The sequence below is a fragment of the Cicer arietinum genome, chromosome 2 (assembly GCF_000331145.2).
Source record: "Cicer arietinum cultivar CDC Frontier isolate Library 1 chromosome 2, Cicar.CDCFrontier_v2.0, whole genome shotgun sequence".
NCBI lineage: Eukaryota > Viridiplantae > Streptophyta > Magnoliopsida > Fabales > Fabaceae > Cicer > Cicer arietinum.
In genome coordinates this window covers 37,635,085-37,653,415 of record NC_021161.2, presented here as the reverse complement: position 1 = coordinate 37,653,415, position 18,331 = coordinate 37,635,085, and the positions used below count along the sequence as shown (strand labels likewise).

General features: G+C 30.9%; 1 protein-coding gene across 1 annotated transcript; it reads right to left on the bottom strand.

Annotated features, from left to right (window-relative positions):
* Positions 1 to 1,747: 1,747 nt before the first annotated feature.
* On the bottom strand, positions 1,748 to 5,767 carry LOC101498558 (rhodanese-like domain-containing protein 7). Its single transcript, XM_004490449.3, has 5 exons — positions 5,342 to 5,767; positions 3,623 to 3,883; positions 3,375 to 3,473; positions 2,857 to 3,144; positions 1,748 to 2,282 (listed from the first exon to the last, which is right to left on the bottom strand). Exons 1-5 carry the CDS (start codon positions 5,750 to 5,752, stop codon positions 1,914 to 1,916), a joined length of 1,428 nt encoding a protein of 475 aa, XP_004490506.2. The 5' UTR covers positions 5,753 to 5,767; the 3' UTR covers positions 1,748 to 1,913.
* Between the last annotated feature and the right edge of the window lie 12,564 nt (positions 5,768 to 18,331).

Below are 18,331 nucleotides of genomic sequence, written 5' to 3'. Positions count from 1 at the left end.
AAAATATTAACAAAATTACTTATACAAAAGTTTGTTAACCTAGCCGTCTCTCTTTTCATTCTCTTTATCTTCCTCTTCTTCTTCATTTTTCAGTTCAAAATCATTTTTTAACATTATTTTTCTCTCTGTTTTGTTTAAATAAGTGATTTCTACTTAGATTAGGTTTCTCTCTTGTGTTTTTTTTAATGACTTTTTTGTCTAAGTGTGATGTTGTATTGCTTATCGTCTTTGTGCAATATTGTTTTATCTTTTTGGTGGTCGTCAATGCTATATGAATATTACGATTACATTAATTATGTCATATTTTATAGATATTTTACTATTTTATATTATTATTATTATAAATGTTGAATTTGTTATTAGATTCTCTCTCTTAAATTTTTATACTTTATTGAAAATATAAATAGACAATTAATTTAAGATAAATAAATATTACAAATAAAATTGAAGTTCTAAGTTCTTCCTTAATTATAATTATTTATTGTCTTTTTTAAAATGGTATTTATATTTATTGCCCAAGTAGATTTTAAAGGGTAGTTATGGTATAATAGAGGTATTATGGAGGAACAGAAACCAACTCTTACACGTTTTTAGAAAATAGAATTGTGTGCCATCACTCTTTTTGCTGATTGCTATGTGGAGAGAGGATGGACATCCTCTAATTATCTCGAACAATCTATCACCGTCCTACAAAATAAGTCAAGTTTGTTTACTTTGACCATTGCATTGACAGGTGTACTTATTTTGTTGCCACCCTCTTATTCAAACATTGTATATTTAAACACATATGCATATACATATCCACATTTTATCCATATATCTCAAACATATTCACAAATTTAACCAAAGTCTCCACACACAAAATGAAAGGGTCTTCTTTTGTTGCTAATGTCCAAAATTTCTCCATTTCTCCTTCTTTCATAAGTTCTAACTATAGAACTATTTTTCCTAGTCATGTGACATTGAAACCATTATTGTCAAAGGTGAAAGTTTCTTGGCTAAACCATGGTACTTGTGTTGTTCAAAAACAACAAAAGGGTAAAAGTGGGTTTGTAGTGGAATGTACTAATTGGAGTTTGGTGAAAGAATTGGAAAGAGAACTTGAAGATGAGTTTGATAGTGTAGAAAAGAGTAAAAGTGGAATGACAAGGTTTAGAGAAAAGTGTGGAGAAAATAACGGAGTTGTGGAGTTGTTGGAGTGTTTGGAAAAGGAAGCAATAATGGGTGATGATGTGGGGAAAGAGCCTAATGATTACAATAGAAGGGCTCAGATATTTGATAGAAGCTCTAGAGTATTCCAAGCCCTTAAGGAATTCAATGATCATGTTTGAATCAAGTGACTTTTATGGATTTGGATCTTTTATGTTTAGGTCATTCATTCATGCATTTGAATAATCGATAATTATATAATTGAAAATGTTAAATTATCGATTTATCAAATATATGAAAGTGCAAATTTTCATCTACACATGATTTTGACTTGTTTCATAATTGTATTAGAAACAAGCAAATGTATTTATAGTTGTATTACTCTAGATCCCTCTTTTGTATGTAGTGTATTTTAAGGTTTACTCATTGCCATTGCAAAGATGAATTCAAGAGTTTTAACGTTGTTAAATTGGTTTAGTCTAGATGAAACTTAGACCGTCGTCTCATCAGAAAGCTTAGTTGTGTGTATCTTATGTCTCTTTTTATTGGAAGAATTGGATAATTATTAAGTTGGATGATCTAAATAAGATGCATGACATCAAAAAGTGGTGGTCATTCTCAAAAGATTAGCCACCAAATAGTTTCTATGACAATAAATCATTCATAGAAGTTCAAATCACATATTAGTTTCATGCACTAATATAACACATTTAAGAAAAGGAATATAACAAAGAAGTTATCTTATTTGTCCATTCCTGACTAAGTTAAACTGACTGTGAAAGTTGGTTTTGATTTCTACTAGGGCCGTCCGGTTGCCGGCGGCCCTTATCAGGACCACCTATAATCCCCCATCTCTCAAACTGTTTTTGTCGAGCTCGAGCCCTCTCCTTCTCTTCTTCTGACTTCTGAGCAAAACAGTTAGGACAGGAGACTCCATATTCATATTCTGGAGATTCCATGTCGGCATCACTCACAGGCTGTTTACAACCATAGCACAGCTTGAAATTTCCTTGTGCCAAACCATGCTCCACGGAGACTCGCTTGTCGAAAACAAAGCACTCTCCTTCCCAGAGGCTTTGTCTCTCTGGAACCTCCTCAAGATATTTCAGAATTCCACCTTCCAAGTGATAAACCTGACAAAATTACAAATACAAGTATCACAAAGTCATTTTGTATGGCAGTAAAAATTGTAACTAAAAAACTAGCACAACTTTTGCATACAAGCAGATACACAACTATTGCTTATCACATATATAGGAATCTTTGTATACAAAGGCAGATATTTTGAATAAATAACACATTGAAACAAGGACAAAATTAAGGAACCAGGTGTTTGTGCTTCATAATACAAGAAACTTACAAAAGGTGAGGTCAAAATTATTTAAAAGGGTTTCAGAATAATAAACCAAACAAGGATTCTTTTATCTCAATTGCTTCCTTCTCCACATTTTCTGGAAGTTCATAAGCTAAATTGCTTCCATGACAAAGTTTTCAGGAACTTACTAGTATTAACAGAAAACATTTGACAACAATACAAAAGTAGATAAACCAAACAAGGATTCTTTTATTTCTTATGTGTTTGATAGGTCTTGCCATTGGCATCAAGTTCCAAACCAGAAGTATTATCTTAGACAAACAGAAGAAACAGCCAAAATAATTTTTGTTCATGTAAAACAAAATAAAATTTAAAGGTAGAATCACAATCACCTCTTTGAAACCTTGGCTAAGAAGTAGGCTTGAAGCTTTCTCACATCGAATACCCCCAGTGCAATACATAGCAACACGCGGCAAATGTTTTGGATTCTCTGTTTCTTTTTCAGCACTTTGGTCTGAATGGTTTACATCACCTTTTGGATTATCAGCATCTGTTCTGGTAAGCTGGAAACGTTCCTCCACCCAAGACGGAAATTCTCGAAACGATGTGGTACAAGGATCCACTGCACCTTTAAACTTTCCTATTCTGGTTTCGTAGTTATTGCGCACATCAATTACTACCTGCATATGAAGATGCCAGTAGCATAATGAAGATGCCAGTAGCATATTAGCAATACAAATTTGGCATACAATACAATACAATGACCAAATTTTGTAACTATTCAAATAATCGAATAAAACTTTGTAACTTTATTCTTTTTATCGAGAAATGCGAACAGACAGACACTAACGTATAGTGCGCGTCTAGTGAAAGATAAGAGAACACTGATAATGGGAATTTAGCTACTCACTGTATCCGGATCGCTAATCAAAGAATTCCATTCATTAGGGCCAACATATTTTCCAACCCTTTCAATAGGCGATATAGTAGGCATCCCAAGAGTGACAATCTGCACAACATATAATGAAAACAAAAAACAGAAGAATCAAGGAAGTTAGGCCAAACACCGCAAAAGCTCAACCTAGTTAAGTTATTAGTACATAAATCAATATCCTTATAACAAAGAAGTTCAGACTTTTTTGCATTTGTAAATGTTACCTCTTTCTTCAACTTGACTCTCACATGATCCCATCGGAAAGGAACATCTTCACCAGCAGCAAGTGGAGAACTGGCACTATGTCCATGTTGACCGTGATGGATGGCCTCATCCTCGGGAGTGACAGGCGATTCAATACGTCTAAGCCCCTTTAGACGATCATCACTCTGAATAAATGCAAGGACTTTCTCCACCGACTCCTGTGTGCCACATATGCTGCCATTAATCCCTTCAGGTGCAAGAATGATACCGCCTGAAACACGCTGAGCAATATCAGATCAGTGAGATGCAAGAAATAGCATATTATGAAGTCACAAGCAAAACTAATTAGTTCTTAATGTACTCTGTAGTCTGTAGACCAAGGTTTCAACATGAAGCACTGACACATACAACAGATACTACACTAACACGTTGGCACCAATAATAATTTGAAAAATGGATGAAATTGAAAGTACTAATGTGTTAGTGTTGTGTCAAACACCAGACACATCTTCAGTGTTATGTGTTGGTGCTACGTAGTTTTAAAATGCAAATTAAATCATGTGATGCTACCGCCACAATTCAGTTGAGGACCAACTGCTGCAACGTCAGACCATAATTGCCTACTGTATCGGAAGCAATGGATATCTGTATTCTGTGCATCCGAAATAATGCAGCTAATGCAATTACGAGATCGAAACCGGAGGGAATCATAATCCTTGCATTGGATATCTGTGTGCTTTCCAAATGCAGGGAATCATAATCCTTGCATTTGGCTAAATGGCACCACAATTTTAGACAATTTAAAAACTTGCAATAGACTAGAGATTACAGAATTGGGATCAATGACAAAAGTTAGCTATATACTTTACTTTAAACAACTCACTTACAACAAAAGGAAAGATGTCAGTTCATATAAGTAAATGGTCAACAAAAAACAATAATTTTCATTAATACTAAAGATGCACTTAACTCCTCTATAGTGAACAATTCTCTTTAGTGGATAAAATAAGTAATCTCAGTTAATGAATAAATCAATTGTTGAGGTAAAGCTCCCACGGATAACAAACCATATATGTGTCAAATTATCAATAGCTTAGATTACATAAGAGGATCCAAATCCAAATTAATATATTCATAAAAAATAAAAGTATTGTCAAAACTATTGAAATTTAACAAGGGTCAGTTAAGATTGACTTATTTGAACTTACCTACTGTAATAAACACTTGTCAGACAATTTTGGTAGAGCTTATAAAAACAGTTTATGATATGTGTTTTCAGCTTATATCCATAAGCTCTCTAGGATAGTTTATGAAAGCAACATATAGTTTATATAAAAACTTTACCTTATTTTATGTTTTGCTATAGAAATAAGGTAAACATTAGCACGTATATGATATGCGGCACTTAAGCTTAACTAAACTATTCATCCATACAACACCTAAAAAGTCTTCAAATCATTGTCAATCTATCAAGTTAGTCTCTAGACTATTACTATCTCCTATTTTAAAAGTAGAGTTTAATGGACATGCATTGTCTGTGTAAACAGTCTTACATTGATAATCGACACGAGTGGTTGATTGTGTAGTTATTTTATGATGGTAGTTATAATCATGTGTGCTGAGATGACAAAATTAATTGTTCTTATCATAATTTTGGGAAGAAAATTGAAAGTTTGCTTAGGAACACAGAAAGAATAATAGTAGTTAATAAAATGAGGATAGAGAAAGGAATGGAATACCAATTGTTGACAAAGTTGCTTCAGTGGTTGACGCAAAAGAGCATGATCATGAAAATCAGCGAACTTGTAGAACGAAACCACAACGAGAGAGTCGACCGAATCAGCTTCGTGCAATTCAGAAATCGGAATAGGGTTAGTGGGCCCAGAATGAGAGAAACAGTTAGAAATCGTCATGGTTTGAAGAGTGTGATGAGGATTTTGGGGGAATAGAGAAAGGTTACTGAATGAGGGTTTAGGGTTCAGTGAAGGGTAACCTTTTCTTGTTTCGGATGAAGCGGTTGCTGAAGAAGAAGGAGAAGAGGGAGACAGCATCCTCGTACTGAGAGCTAGCAATGGTTTAGAAAGACGAGAAGAAGAATAAGGTAGGCTTCTGCTTCTTAGCATGGAGGCCGCGTTTGGATGTGTTTCCATTTCGTTTTCATTTTGTTTTTTTTGAATCGTAGCCTTTTCAACCCAAAGAGGCCCGGGCTTTTACGCGGAGGCCCATTTAATTATTGATAAGATAGTTACTTTATGCACCCCTTTTTACCTTTGTCTCCGTGGCAACTGGCAATCAAGTATATGTATCTGAAAATAAATTCAATTTATTTATTTATTTATTTATTTATTTATTTATTTATGTTTTGTATAATTTTTTAATAATGAATTACGCATGATTTGGATTTTGAATTCTGAAATTTAAACATGACCTATTCTGAAATTTAAATTTTTAAAGTCATTTTTTTTTCAATTACAAATTGTTTTAGTTAACTGACCTATTTAAAAATTCTCAAATAGTTCAGGTATCTACAAAGTAATTAAATCTATTATTAATTTTCTTTTTTGCATGATAAGTGGTTGGAGGGATGTTTTGTGTGATCATTTTAATAGGTTGTATGTCATAGTGGTGGACAAATTGATTTCGGTCGTGAAGATGTTAGTTTTCGGTAGTGTGTATGGGGTGGGGTGGATATAAAGAAGTAACTTGTTTGTAAGAACATTTTGTTTTGTTTAGTTGTGTGTGGTTTGATCTTTTGGCATGGATGAGGTTTTAAAGTGTTCTTTCTTATGATGCCCTTCAGCATACTAGACAATTTGAAGGTATCTTTGGTGGAGGAATTTTTTACCACTGTTGTATATATGAGGAAATTTTCACAATATTTTTAAAATGTCAACTTTATCCTTGAAATTTTTTATTATTTTACCAACCCAAATTCACCTTTCTTTTTACCATTGAAAGATTTTCGGATCAAACAATCCAAGTTTTTCAGTATGTAAAAATTTTTTGAAAACTACCGGAAATTTTTTTATAAGATTTTCGGTACAGAAAGCCTAAACTGGATAACTTTTTATAAGATTTCTAGTACAGAAGGTTGAAAATTTATACTACCGGAAAACTTGTGAAGTTTTCTGGTAAACTCTTCTGTAAAATTTTTCGGTATACACTTTTTTTTAATTATTTATTTATATAAATTTTAAAAGATTTGGATAAATTGTTACTAATATGTGATAAAACATGTGTCGATATTACCAACGTTTTTGACACATATCAAATATGAATAGTTATAACTAATATTAATATTGTAAAAATATGTAATTGTGATTAATTATTATAATTTATTTTATGTTTGCATTGGGTAAATTAATACACATGAAACTATTGTGAATTGGACTAAGAAAATTGATATAAAAAACAAAGTGATACTTATCATTACTAGATCAGATAAAGAGAAAGGAGAGAGGGAGATGGATGGAAGAGGAATAAATTAATATTAGATTGTGACAAAGGAGAAAAATACAAACGTATTAATAGTTTAACTCGAAGTTCAACAAAAAAGTGGGGTTGTCCTTTCAATCTTAGATCAAAACCATTAAAAGATAGTTTATGATGGACAATTAAAGTAATTTGTGGAGTTCACAACCATGAATTATCTGATATTTTGGAGGGACATGCATTTGTTGGACGTTTAGATGAAGAAGAGAAAAAATATGTTCATGACTTAACAAAATATAATGTTCCACCAAGGTACATTTTACTCTCATTGCAAGACTGAGATAAGAACAATGTAACTCAGATATCACAAATATATAAATAGAGGAGTATGATATGATTGCATGTGAAAGGTTCTAGGACAAATATGCAACATTAATTCAAGTTAATAGAAGATACAAAATATGTGTGTTGGAATACAAAGTAGGAAGACTCATATGTTATGGGAGATATTTTTTAGGCTCATCAAGATTCAGTGAAGTTGTTGAACTTTTTTTTCTATCGTCTTGATTATAGACAACACCTACAAAACTAATAAATACAGAATGTTGTCACTTGAAATTGTTGGTATAACATCATTAGAGATGATATTTGTAGTTGGATTTACTTATTTAGAATGTGAGCGTGAAGAAAACTCTTTTTGGGTATTAGAGAGGTTAAGATAACTGTTTGTTACACAAAACAATTTCCCTCATGTAATTGTGATAGACAGGGATCTTGCTTTAATGAAAGCAGTTGGTATTGTATTTCCACATTCTGTTAATTTGCTTTGTCGATTTCATATCCATACAAATGTTGGAGTAAAATGCAAGCAATGTGTCTTAAATGATAGACAAGAGTTAATATTGAATATGTGGAAAAATATTATGTATTGCAGTGATGAAAAAGAACATATCACGCGCTTGCACATGTTTGAGCATTCATGTGTCGATAATAAAGTGTTTATTTATCATGTGAAAGAAACTTGGTTGACTTCTCATAAGAAAATATTTGTTGAAACATAGACAAATTGAGTGATGCATTTAAAGAACACTACGACTAACAGGTATGTCATGTCACTATAAAACTTCGAATTTGTAATTTTACTATATATTGTTGGATTGCTCCATGATGACAGTTTACATTTAATGATAAGGTTGAGTCTACTCAGTGGAAACTGAAGTTAATGTTGGAACATGGGTGACATCTGTAAATGTTGGGAGGCTATGAACAACATGATAAGGTTGCAACTTAAAAAAATCAAGGACGCATTTCAGAAAAGTTTCTATGATAAAGAGCATGAACATCAACAATCCATTTTATCATAGATTGAATACATTTATATCAAGATAAGCTCAACGACACAACGCTGAAGAATGCAAGAAAGTTGAGTGGGTGGGTACAGACAAATCTGTATGTGGATGATCTCTCAAAAGAACATATGAGTTATCTTGTGCTTGTGAATTTGCATAATATAAATTGACGGGTGAACCAATTCCTCTAGATTTAGTGCATATTCAATGGAGAAAATTAAGCATGTAGTTCGAACTCACCCAAGACATAGAAGATGGATCAAAGTTGGATATGTCTAATGAGATGAGTGCCTTGTGGGAATATTTTTGATTACTTGATGTTACAGGGAAAAAAAGTGTTGAAGAGTAAGGTGTGTGAACTTGCTTTTCAAACTACAAGTTCAATGTGTCCACTACTTGAAAAAGTTAAAACTAAAGGACAAGTGAAGAAGAGTACGTGTAAGAAGTCAGATGAATATGATGTATATTGAGACCCTTCTTACTTTGAACATGTTAATGCAACATATTGTGAAGATTCTGGTTCCCAACCATCTATATCATTAAAGAAGAGACATTCTTATTCATCAAAGAAACAACCCTATCAATCCTTAATACATTTGTTCTTGAGAAAATTTCCTAATGTTACTCAACCATACATTGATGACATAGTTAATGTAATAACATATGGAAATTGTGGCTATTGCGTTATTGCGCCATTGCTTGGACACAGTGAAAAGTCTTGGTTTTTGGTCCACGACTTTCTTTCTTGTGAGGAGTTCACATGCTGGATCGACAACAAATGATCATATTATATGTATTGGTTTTATCGAAATAATTCATTGGCTTTCGGTAAAATGATATTATTTTCTTAAGTAATACTTATTTTTTTTAAATGATAAAATTATTCATTATTTCAATCTATTTTGCAGTTAAAGATGAAAAATGGATTTTCAATGCCAAACATTGCACCAGGTTAAAAGAAATATTGCACTGATGCGGCAACTTTTTGGGCAATAGCATATAGAGGACGTCTACAACAATTGGGGTATTTATTAGGCCGTATGACACATGTTACACAAGATTCACCGAAATAACCCATATTGTCATGTCATTAGACGAAGATTGATTTTTCATAGACTACAATACTTTAAAACTTATATAAAATCACTTGTTATTAGTTCATGTTAGTTACTAATTTTCGTTATATTTCATCTTGTATTTGTTTAGTTGTTAACTTATGTTGTTCATCACAAATAATATAAAGTTAATGATATAACCATAATGTGAAGTAATGAAATAACATTAGGAACCACAAAAATGATGTTCATCACAAATAAAAGTAAATAACTACTAGCTTATGACGCGTTATATATAAAGCTCTATAAAAGTAACTATACATGTCGTCATCTGGATCAGCACCATGAACCTCCAATCTCTGCTGTATAAGATCAGCTACTTGATGAAAGATAGATAATTGTGAACTAGAAGTTGGTGCAACAGTGGTCAGGACATTAAAATCTAGAACGTTGGATATACCATCTGGTCGCACTAAAAGTGGATGAGATACGTTGTAGAACCACTCCAAATAACTGTCCTAACACTCAGATTGATATGTAGTTGGATGTAACCTATTATGCAGTTCAGTGATATGGGTCAAATATCTCATCTATTTCACATCTACATCAGATAATCTAGAAATAACTACATATGGTGGTGGTGGAATGTGTTGAATATGTTCAAATTGTCTCAAACACTTCTCTGGCAAATATGTCATGATTGTGCTGCATAATCAGAGGTGGATGATGTATAACATGATATCTTTAAAGGAAATGACATCCCTGCGATTCTCTCATGGTCTCCATATGATGTCAGCATGTGTCAGTGTATCTATCCTATGTTTGTACTCAGGGATTTTGTGTTTGCCTTATTTATAGCTTCATCTATTCATTCTGGCAATGCTCTCTGCGTCAGCGTCCTGATCAATTCTTTTACAAATATTTGGAAAATATTCGTAAGTCTAACACTGTTGCAAATAAAAATAAATAAATTAATGATAAACATAAAAATTAATAAATAAAAATCATAACAATTAATAAATAATAATCATAAATATTTAATACCTACAATAGAGACATATATCCACCCAATCATTTGGTGTCGTAACAGTTGGCATCTAAGAGGCAATCATAAAGGACTTTGACTGAAGCAGTATCTTAGTATCTATCGGTACCTTCCAAATATCTGAATAGGAGAAGATACTTCGCATCAACTAATGTATGACTTTTATATGTAAAAATAGTACTCCCTACCAAATTTAACAAATACACCCTAACAACATAATCAAATCTCTATGTTGCATACTATCTTTTGAAGACCTCTTTCAACCAATCCAATATGTAGTGCATACTCCTTGTCTTTCTAGTTTCCTCCCATATCTCTTCAGCATGCACCCCTAATAAAGTTATGGCAAGATTACATGTCATTACTTTATCTAGGTCAAATGGTGGAATGTAGAACTCACCCCTAATATGAATACCTAATAGATTGGCAACATCATCCAAAGTAATCTTCATTTCACCAAATGACATGTGAAATGACAAGGTCTCAGAGTGTCATCTTTCCACAAATGAAGAAATCATGTTGTTGTCAATCAGCTTCAGACTACACGTTGTAGTTGGGCTAATCCAGAAAAATTCACTAACGTCACTATAACTCGTGGGAGCACTTACAGAGTAAATTGTTGCAGCATCTTTTGATGAACAACTATTTTCAGCATTGGTCGCTCCTACATATAAAAAAATGACATTAAAATTAAATGTAGAACAAAAATAATAATTAATATAAATATTTTTAATGCACCATAAATAATAATTAATTTAACATACTTGATCAAACCACATTCTTGCAAAAACATGATGCCATATCATTTAAGGACAAACATATTATATGATCCTCCAAGATACCATTTAAATTCACCCTTGTGTTGTACAAGTCCCTCATGCATATCCTTCTGTTGTACAAGTCCCTCATGCATATTCTCCCATGTTGTATAGTCTCCTCATCCTCCTCATGTATAGCAATATTAGTATCCGAGATTGATATATGACCCTATTCTCCGTTGCCATCATCTTTCACTATAAATTGTCGTCTCCTCCGGAATATTGTTGATCGAATCCTTTCCAGAAGAGCATCCATCATAGATGATGAAGTATCAATGTCACGTGTTGTTCGTACTATCTTGTCGTTTCTTCCTCTAGTACTAGCACCCACTGGAAGAAAAAAAGTAGTTAAAAAATAATTAAATAAATAAAAAACGAAGGAATAAAAATTTAGAAATTAAAAAAAAAATTCCAGAAAACTTGTGGTTTCAAGTTTTCCAGTAACTATCGAGTAGCTTAAAAAAAGAATTCTGGTACCGGAATTCTAGGAAATAAATTTTTCGATAAAGAGGTTTGTATCAAAAAACTTGAAAAAAGTTTTTCAAAATAGAAATTATGTACTGAAAAAATTGACACTCACTTGTATATCGAAATACTTAAATGATATTGTGATAAAAAATTACTAATTTTAATATTTATATGAGGATAAATATGTCAATTCATTATTTTGTAGGTTTGGAGTCTAAATTGAGGGGTAAGGTCTCTATCATGTTAGGGCTTTTATAGGATGAATTCTTGTGCGGTTAAATTTTGTGAGCTTTTGTGTTTATTTGCTGTAACTTTTTGTTTTTCGTGGTAAACCTTGTCTTTGGAATATTAATCTTTTAATATATTTATTTTGCCTTCTATAAAATTACATAGTTATATAATCACTTATTAATATTTAATCTTTAGCTTCTTAAAAAAAATTAAAATTTATTAATTTATATATAACCCCAAATTAAATATTAAATAAATAAATCATTAAGTTGATGATATTTAAAGGTTTAAAAAAGGTCACATAAATAAACTTTCGTTCTAGTTAAAAAATGATGATTAACATCAATAACATAAATATTTAGAACGGAATTTGAATAAATTTTTTATAAATATCAAAAATATAAATTTAATATATTTGTAAGAAAGAATTTACTCTTATTTATTTATTTATTTATTATCTTCTGTATTGTGAATCTATTAAATATGTAACATCAGTCTTTTATCTCTTTTTCTCGCAAATGTGTATACAACGACCGAACGTTTTTGTTTTTCAAATCTTAAGCCTTAATGTCATACTCATTGTAATTTTGAAAGGAAGATGCCAACAAAGATATGAAGATATATTTGAACATTCCAATTTGCAGCAATAATTGGTAATTAATACTAGTAGACCACAAGATGGTACAACTCATAGTTGATTAATTGGAGGGATTCGCATAGAAAAGTCGATTGAAGATGATGTTGATATCGGCTTGGAATGGGACTCATGGCCTCAACTTGTCAATCGTAATATTAATACAATACAATGTCCTCTTAATACAATGTATTCTTAGGATGTGTTTGGGAAATTAAGAGGGATGAAAGAAGATGGTTTTAGAAAATAGGAAGATAAAGGGGAAAGAATAAAGGGTTTTGAATTATTATTTTTTTTTTTGAATTTAAGGAAATAAAAAATTGTATTGAAATAGGATTTTCAAGTGTTTTAATAATTTTTTCAAATTCAATCTATGCTGTTATAATATTTTCAATATTAAATATATATTAATCATAAATATTTATTTATCGTTATTGATAAAATTATTTTTTTAAAAGATGAAAATTTTCTCTACTTTTTGTTTCTCCAAAAAGCTCAAACTTCCAAACAGAGCCTTAAGGGAGCATAGAAAATAACTAACCGCTACATAAAACTTCTCCTTTTTGTTCTTATCTCTTTTTCATTTATCCATTGAAGAATGATGGTTTAAGGTCACGTTTTGGTCTGAAATCATCCATCTAACTTGTTGTCTTCTTCTTATTTTAATTAAATAAGTGTTTTTCACATATATTTAGGTTTTCACATCTTGGTGGAGTGTTTGATTTTTCGTCTTGATACAATATTTGTTTAATTCAGAAAGACGGATTAACTTCGACCAAATATAAATTAATAATTAATTGATGACTTTAGTGTCATCAATGTTATAACTCGAAAAACATGTGTATTTTTGACATTTCAATTTTATCATATTTATAAAATTCGTCACAATTGTAGGCATTTTGCCGTTACACTATTAACCTACATGCTGTGAATTTATTCGCATATTCATCATTTTCTATTTTAGTGATTTTGAATTGTATTGTTCTCGATTTTATGTCATTTCTACCAATTTGAATGAATAACACATTTTAGTCACACAAAAAATAGACCCTTAAGGAGCCATTAGTCACTAACCAACACAAGCAAACATGTTTGGTTTTGCGGCGATTAAAATTTATTTTGAATAACTTATCTTTAAATTGAGTTTATTTAAAAGTAAGTTTAGTATAAAGTGATTTATGTTTGAATATATTTAAATAGAAGTGAGTTGAATAATAAATGTTTATATAAAAATTATATACGAATTCAAAAGCTACAAATCTTAAGTTAAATTTAAAACCAATTCTAGATACAAAATAAATATTAATTAATAATATCCAAACATGTCATAATAATTTGTATTAAAGTAAATGAATTGTAAATGTAATGATAAGGAGTTATTGGTGGACTTATTTAGTAAAAGATATTTGAGATGCTGAGTTGGAGAAATTGGATACTTAATTTTAGTAAATTGGATTTCATACCCTTACATTTTCACCCTACTCCACAATTCTTAAACAATATAATTTTACCTATATCATTATCATTGAAAATATTTGGACCTCTTTTTTATCCCACAAATATATGAAATTTTAGGTAAATAATTTTGTTTTCCAAAAATCTAATTTAAAAATTAACAATTTCAAATTTGAAATTTTTGGTATGTAAAAATAAAAGAAAAAAATATTTTACATACCTGAAATTTGGCATACAAACAAATTGAGAAAAATTTGGCATAAACACAAATTGAGAAAAAAATTTCACATTAAAAATTTCGAAAACTGAAATTCTCAATTATATAAAAAATATGACAAAAAATTTTCTCATATTGAAAATTTAAAAAACTCAATTTATGACATGTAAAAAAACCGAGAAAAAATTTTCATACCTGAAATTTCAAACACTCAATTTTCAGTATATAAACAAATTTTATATATCGAAAATTTCAAAAACATAGATGTAGACAAAAAATATACTGCTTTTGTTTTAAATTTTTTGTATTTTCTACAATGATATTTTTAGAATTTCATACAAAAATGATGAAATGTAAGAGTATGAAATTCAATTCTTCTAATTTAAAAAAAAATATATATAAATAAATGATGTGTAACCATAGAGTTCTCTTAGACCCCCAATGAAAATTGCACTATTGTGAATGCTCCTAATATATCAATTCAACTAATGAATTTTGTTATTCAATCAATATTACCTAACTAGATTGGTACACTTCCATCCTTCAACATATTAATGTTAACGGTATTATTTATGTTAAAGAATGACCATATATACTCACCTAAGAAATTTTTTGAAAAGTCTAAAAAGTTATTCAAAACATAAGACTTAAAGCAAAAATTTACATAAAATATTCAACGGCTTCAAACATAAGCACACTACCATGCACAAACACAAGACAAAATGGATTAACAAAAATTACAAATTAGCACCAAGGCATTCCACCGGATTTTTCCATCAGATTCTAAAATCATAATTAAAATCTTTTATCCTAGTTTTGATCAACCACCAAGAAAGCAATTTGACACATTCCAATAAATTCATCGATGCAATGTTACTTTGTTTAAACACCACGTCATTACGAGCATTCCATATGTCCCAAATACCCACAAACCAAATAATTTAAAACTTATATCGAATTTTTGAATATGTTGAGAAACCACTAAATGAAATGCACTTTTAATCCCAAGCCATACCAAAATATATGTTCAAATTCGACTGAAAATAGAACATTCAAAGAATAAATGTTGAACTGATTATATTTAATCACATCCTCCAACACACATAATTGAGTGTTGTTCCAATATCTTCACGATTAACCAAATCATTTTTAATAAAAAACTTATTGTTAAAAAGTTTCCACAAAAAAAGAAACACTTTGAGCGGGGCCACTTTATTTCAAATGGTGTCATATGAAAGATAATTCACCATGTTTGATTCATCCAGCAATAAATGATACGCCGCTTTGATTGAATAAATATCTCAATGATTATATTTTCATATTCGCTTATCAAAAATACTTTCCAGCAAAGCAAAAGTTTCCATTAAAGTTGTATATTCGAAAACAAGATTTTCCTCCCAAACACAGATTTTTTCTCCATTTCCTTTCTAACTCATCTACTCCTCATCCAATTCTACACATATTAGCTACTGAAATTGATTTATCATCCCCACCTTCTTATACAGACTATCCTGAAACTAGGGGTGTGCATGGTTGGTTTAAAAAAAAAACCAAACCATATCCATTTAAAAACCAATATATGGATTTGGATTTATAACTAAATATATTATTTGGTTTAAAACCGGTTATAAAACCAATTGTAAAACTGGTTATGGTTAAATAACTGGTTTTTTTATGCAACCAATTTTAAAAAACCAATTTTAAAAAATCAATTTTAAAATCGATTTTTTCTCAAAATTAGTTACAATTTGGCTATTTTTAAATATTCATTTTTAAAAAACAATTTAGGCATAGTTTAAAAACCGATTATTTACAAAAAAATCGATAAAATTCTCAAACCAACTCAAAATCACAAAATATAAGTAAATTTTTAAAGCATCTCCCTTCAAACATTTGCTAGTATAAAGGGAGTCAAGTAACTAATTGAGTCAATATCTTCAAAAGTCATATACTAACTATATCAAGAACAATTACAAAAAAAATGTAATTTAATGAATAGTTCAAGTCACACAACGAATTTCCAATATTTCAATAATCATTAAGTGAGGTTGGAGATGTAATTAGCATCTAAACACATTGATTAATGAGAATGATTTCATTTAAATAAGCATGATAAATCCCAACTAATCAGATCATTGTCATCTACTAATGAAGAAGAAGAGTCAACATTAATATTGAAATACTCTTATTTAATAAAAACAAAATGTAATGTTCATAATCATGTCCTCTCTTTGTCCTTATACAGAGAAATTAAGTCTTCAAGCATGAAGCCAACAATACTATGTCTCCAGTTAAGGTTAATTTCTGCTCCTTCAAATCCATAGACACTAACTCAACACCTGCAAAAGCATGTGAAACAAGAGTGAAGGCATCAATCAGACACAAAATGTCCAAACAACAGGGCTTTGCATTGCACCGAGAAAGTATCCTACATTGACAAAGGTGCAGCAAGATTGGATTTCTCAACTGAAGCAAATATGCAAGACTTCTTGAACTCATTAAACAAATTACTTTAACTGATCTACTGCGTACCACACAATTACAGCCAGCGAATGCCATCCTATCTATATACTTTGCATGATGTATCTGAACCAAATTCGTCGTCAGTTCATAAGATGGCAACTTTTTTGCCCCTACCATTAAAGAAACAGGTACATCAATATATCAAGGGACAATTTGGTTTTTTTGTTTTAATTAATTTTGAAAAGGCATCATGTGAGGCAGCAGCCTTTAGCACCTTGTTTTAATTCCCTAAAGTTATATCAAATAATTTATTTAAAACCCGAAGCAAAACATCAAATGTCCAGCACAAGAGGTTTTTCACACACCCCACTAGTAGTAATCAGTATCACCATCACATAATAATAGATTTACTACTAGAAGAGGAAGGAAGCCAATGAACGGACAAGGCACAGATTCTTTCATTTCTAAAATTATGCTAAAATCACTTCAAATTATGCCTTCTCAATGTGTTTAGATGCTAATTTCCAAAATTTCAAAACCAAATATTTGTAAATTGCATAAAGTATTCAGATTTAAACGAAAAAAGTCAAAATGAGTTACATAAAGAAATATACCATTAGCAGCAGTGGCTTCAAATTGAAATTGAAAAATCCAAACTTTGCATCCTCTACATCCAAGTTGAAATTTTCATTCTCATCAATTTCCCTAACCACTTCAAATTTAATGTAATTTAAATTCAATTCATACCTCACATGTACTTTAATGTAAGCTATACGTCCTAAAAGCCCTTCTCTAAAAGTCAGAGTCCCTGCTATTTCAATTCTCAATCTTCACCAAATTTCATAGAAGTTATTTCTGAAGTAAAAAAAAAAAAAAACAGTTACTTATCAAATCATAATTTAACAATTATTAATTTATATTCAACTATTAAAGCATATACAATGTTACCTTCCTCTAAAATCTCAAGCTCCTTGAAATCCTCAACTAAAAGTGAATCACTTATTGAAGACGATTTACGCAATCCTTTAAGCCAACTAGCAGTACAAACTAGAGCTTCAACCGTTTGAGGTGTGAGACAACTACGGTATTCGTCAATCACTCGTCCTCCGGTACTAAAAGTAGACTCAGAGGCCACTATGGAGATAGGTATGGCAAGCAAGTCTTTGGCTATCTTTGCAAGAATTGGAAAACGGCTTGAGTTTAACCTCCACCAGTTTAAAACATCAAAGTTGGTAGATGACCGACTCTCTAAAGATTCTTCCAAGTACCTTTCCAAATCAGACTTTTCAGTAGAGGACGAACCAGTGCTCATTAAAAATCTATTATAACTATAAAGATCTTCCTTACCACTTAAATCAAATTCAGTCGATTGTGATTCACTTTGGAATCCTTCTCCAACACCACTATACTCCAGAATTAGTTCATCCAAACGAGTTTTCAACAAATCTTTTAATTTGGTTGCATCAAATGAATTAAAGTTCTGAGTGATCAACCAATTGACAAACTTTAATTTGTTCCTGGGGTCTAAGACAGAAGAAATCAACAACAACATGTTCAAATTT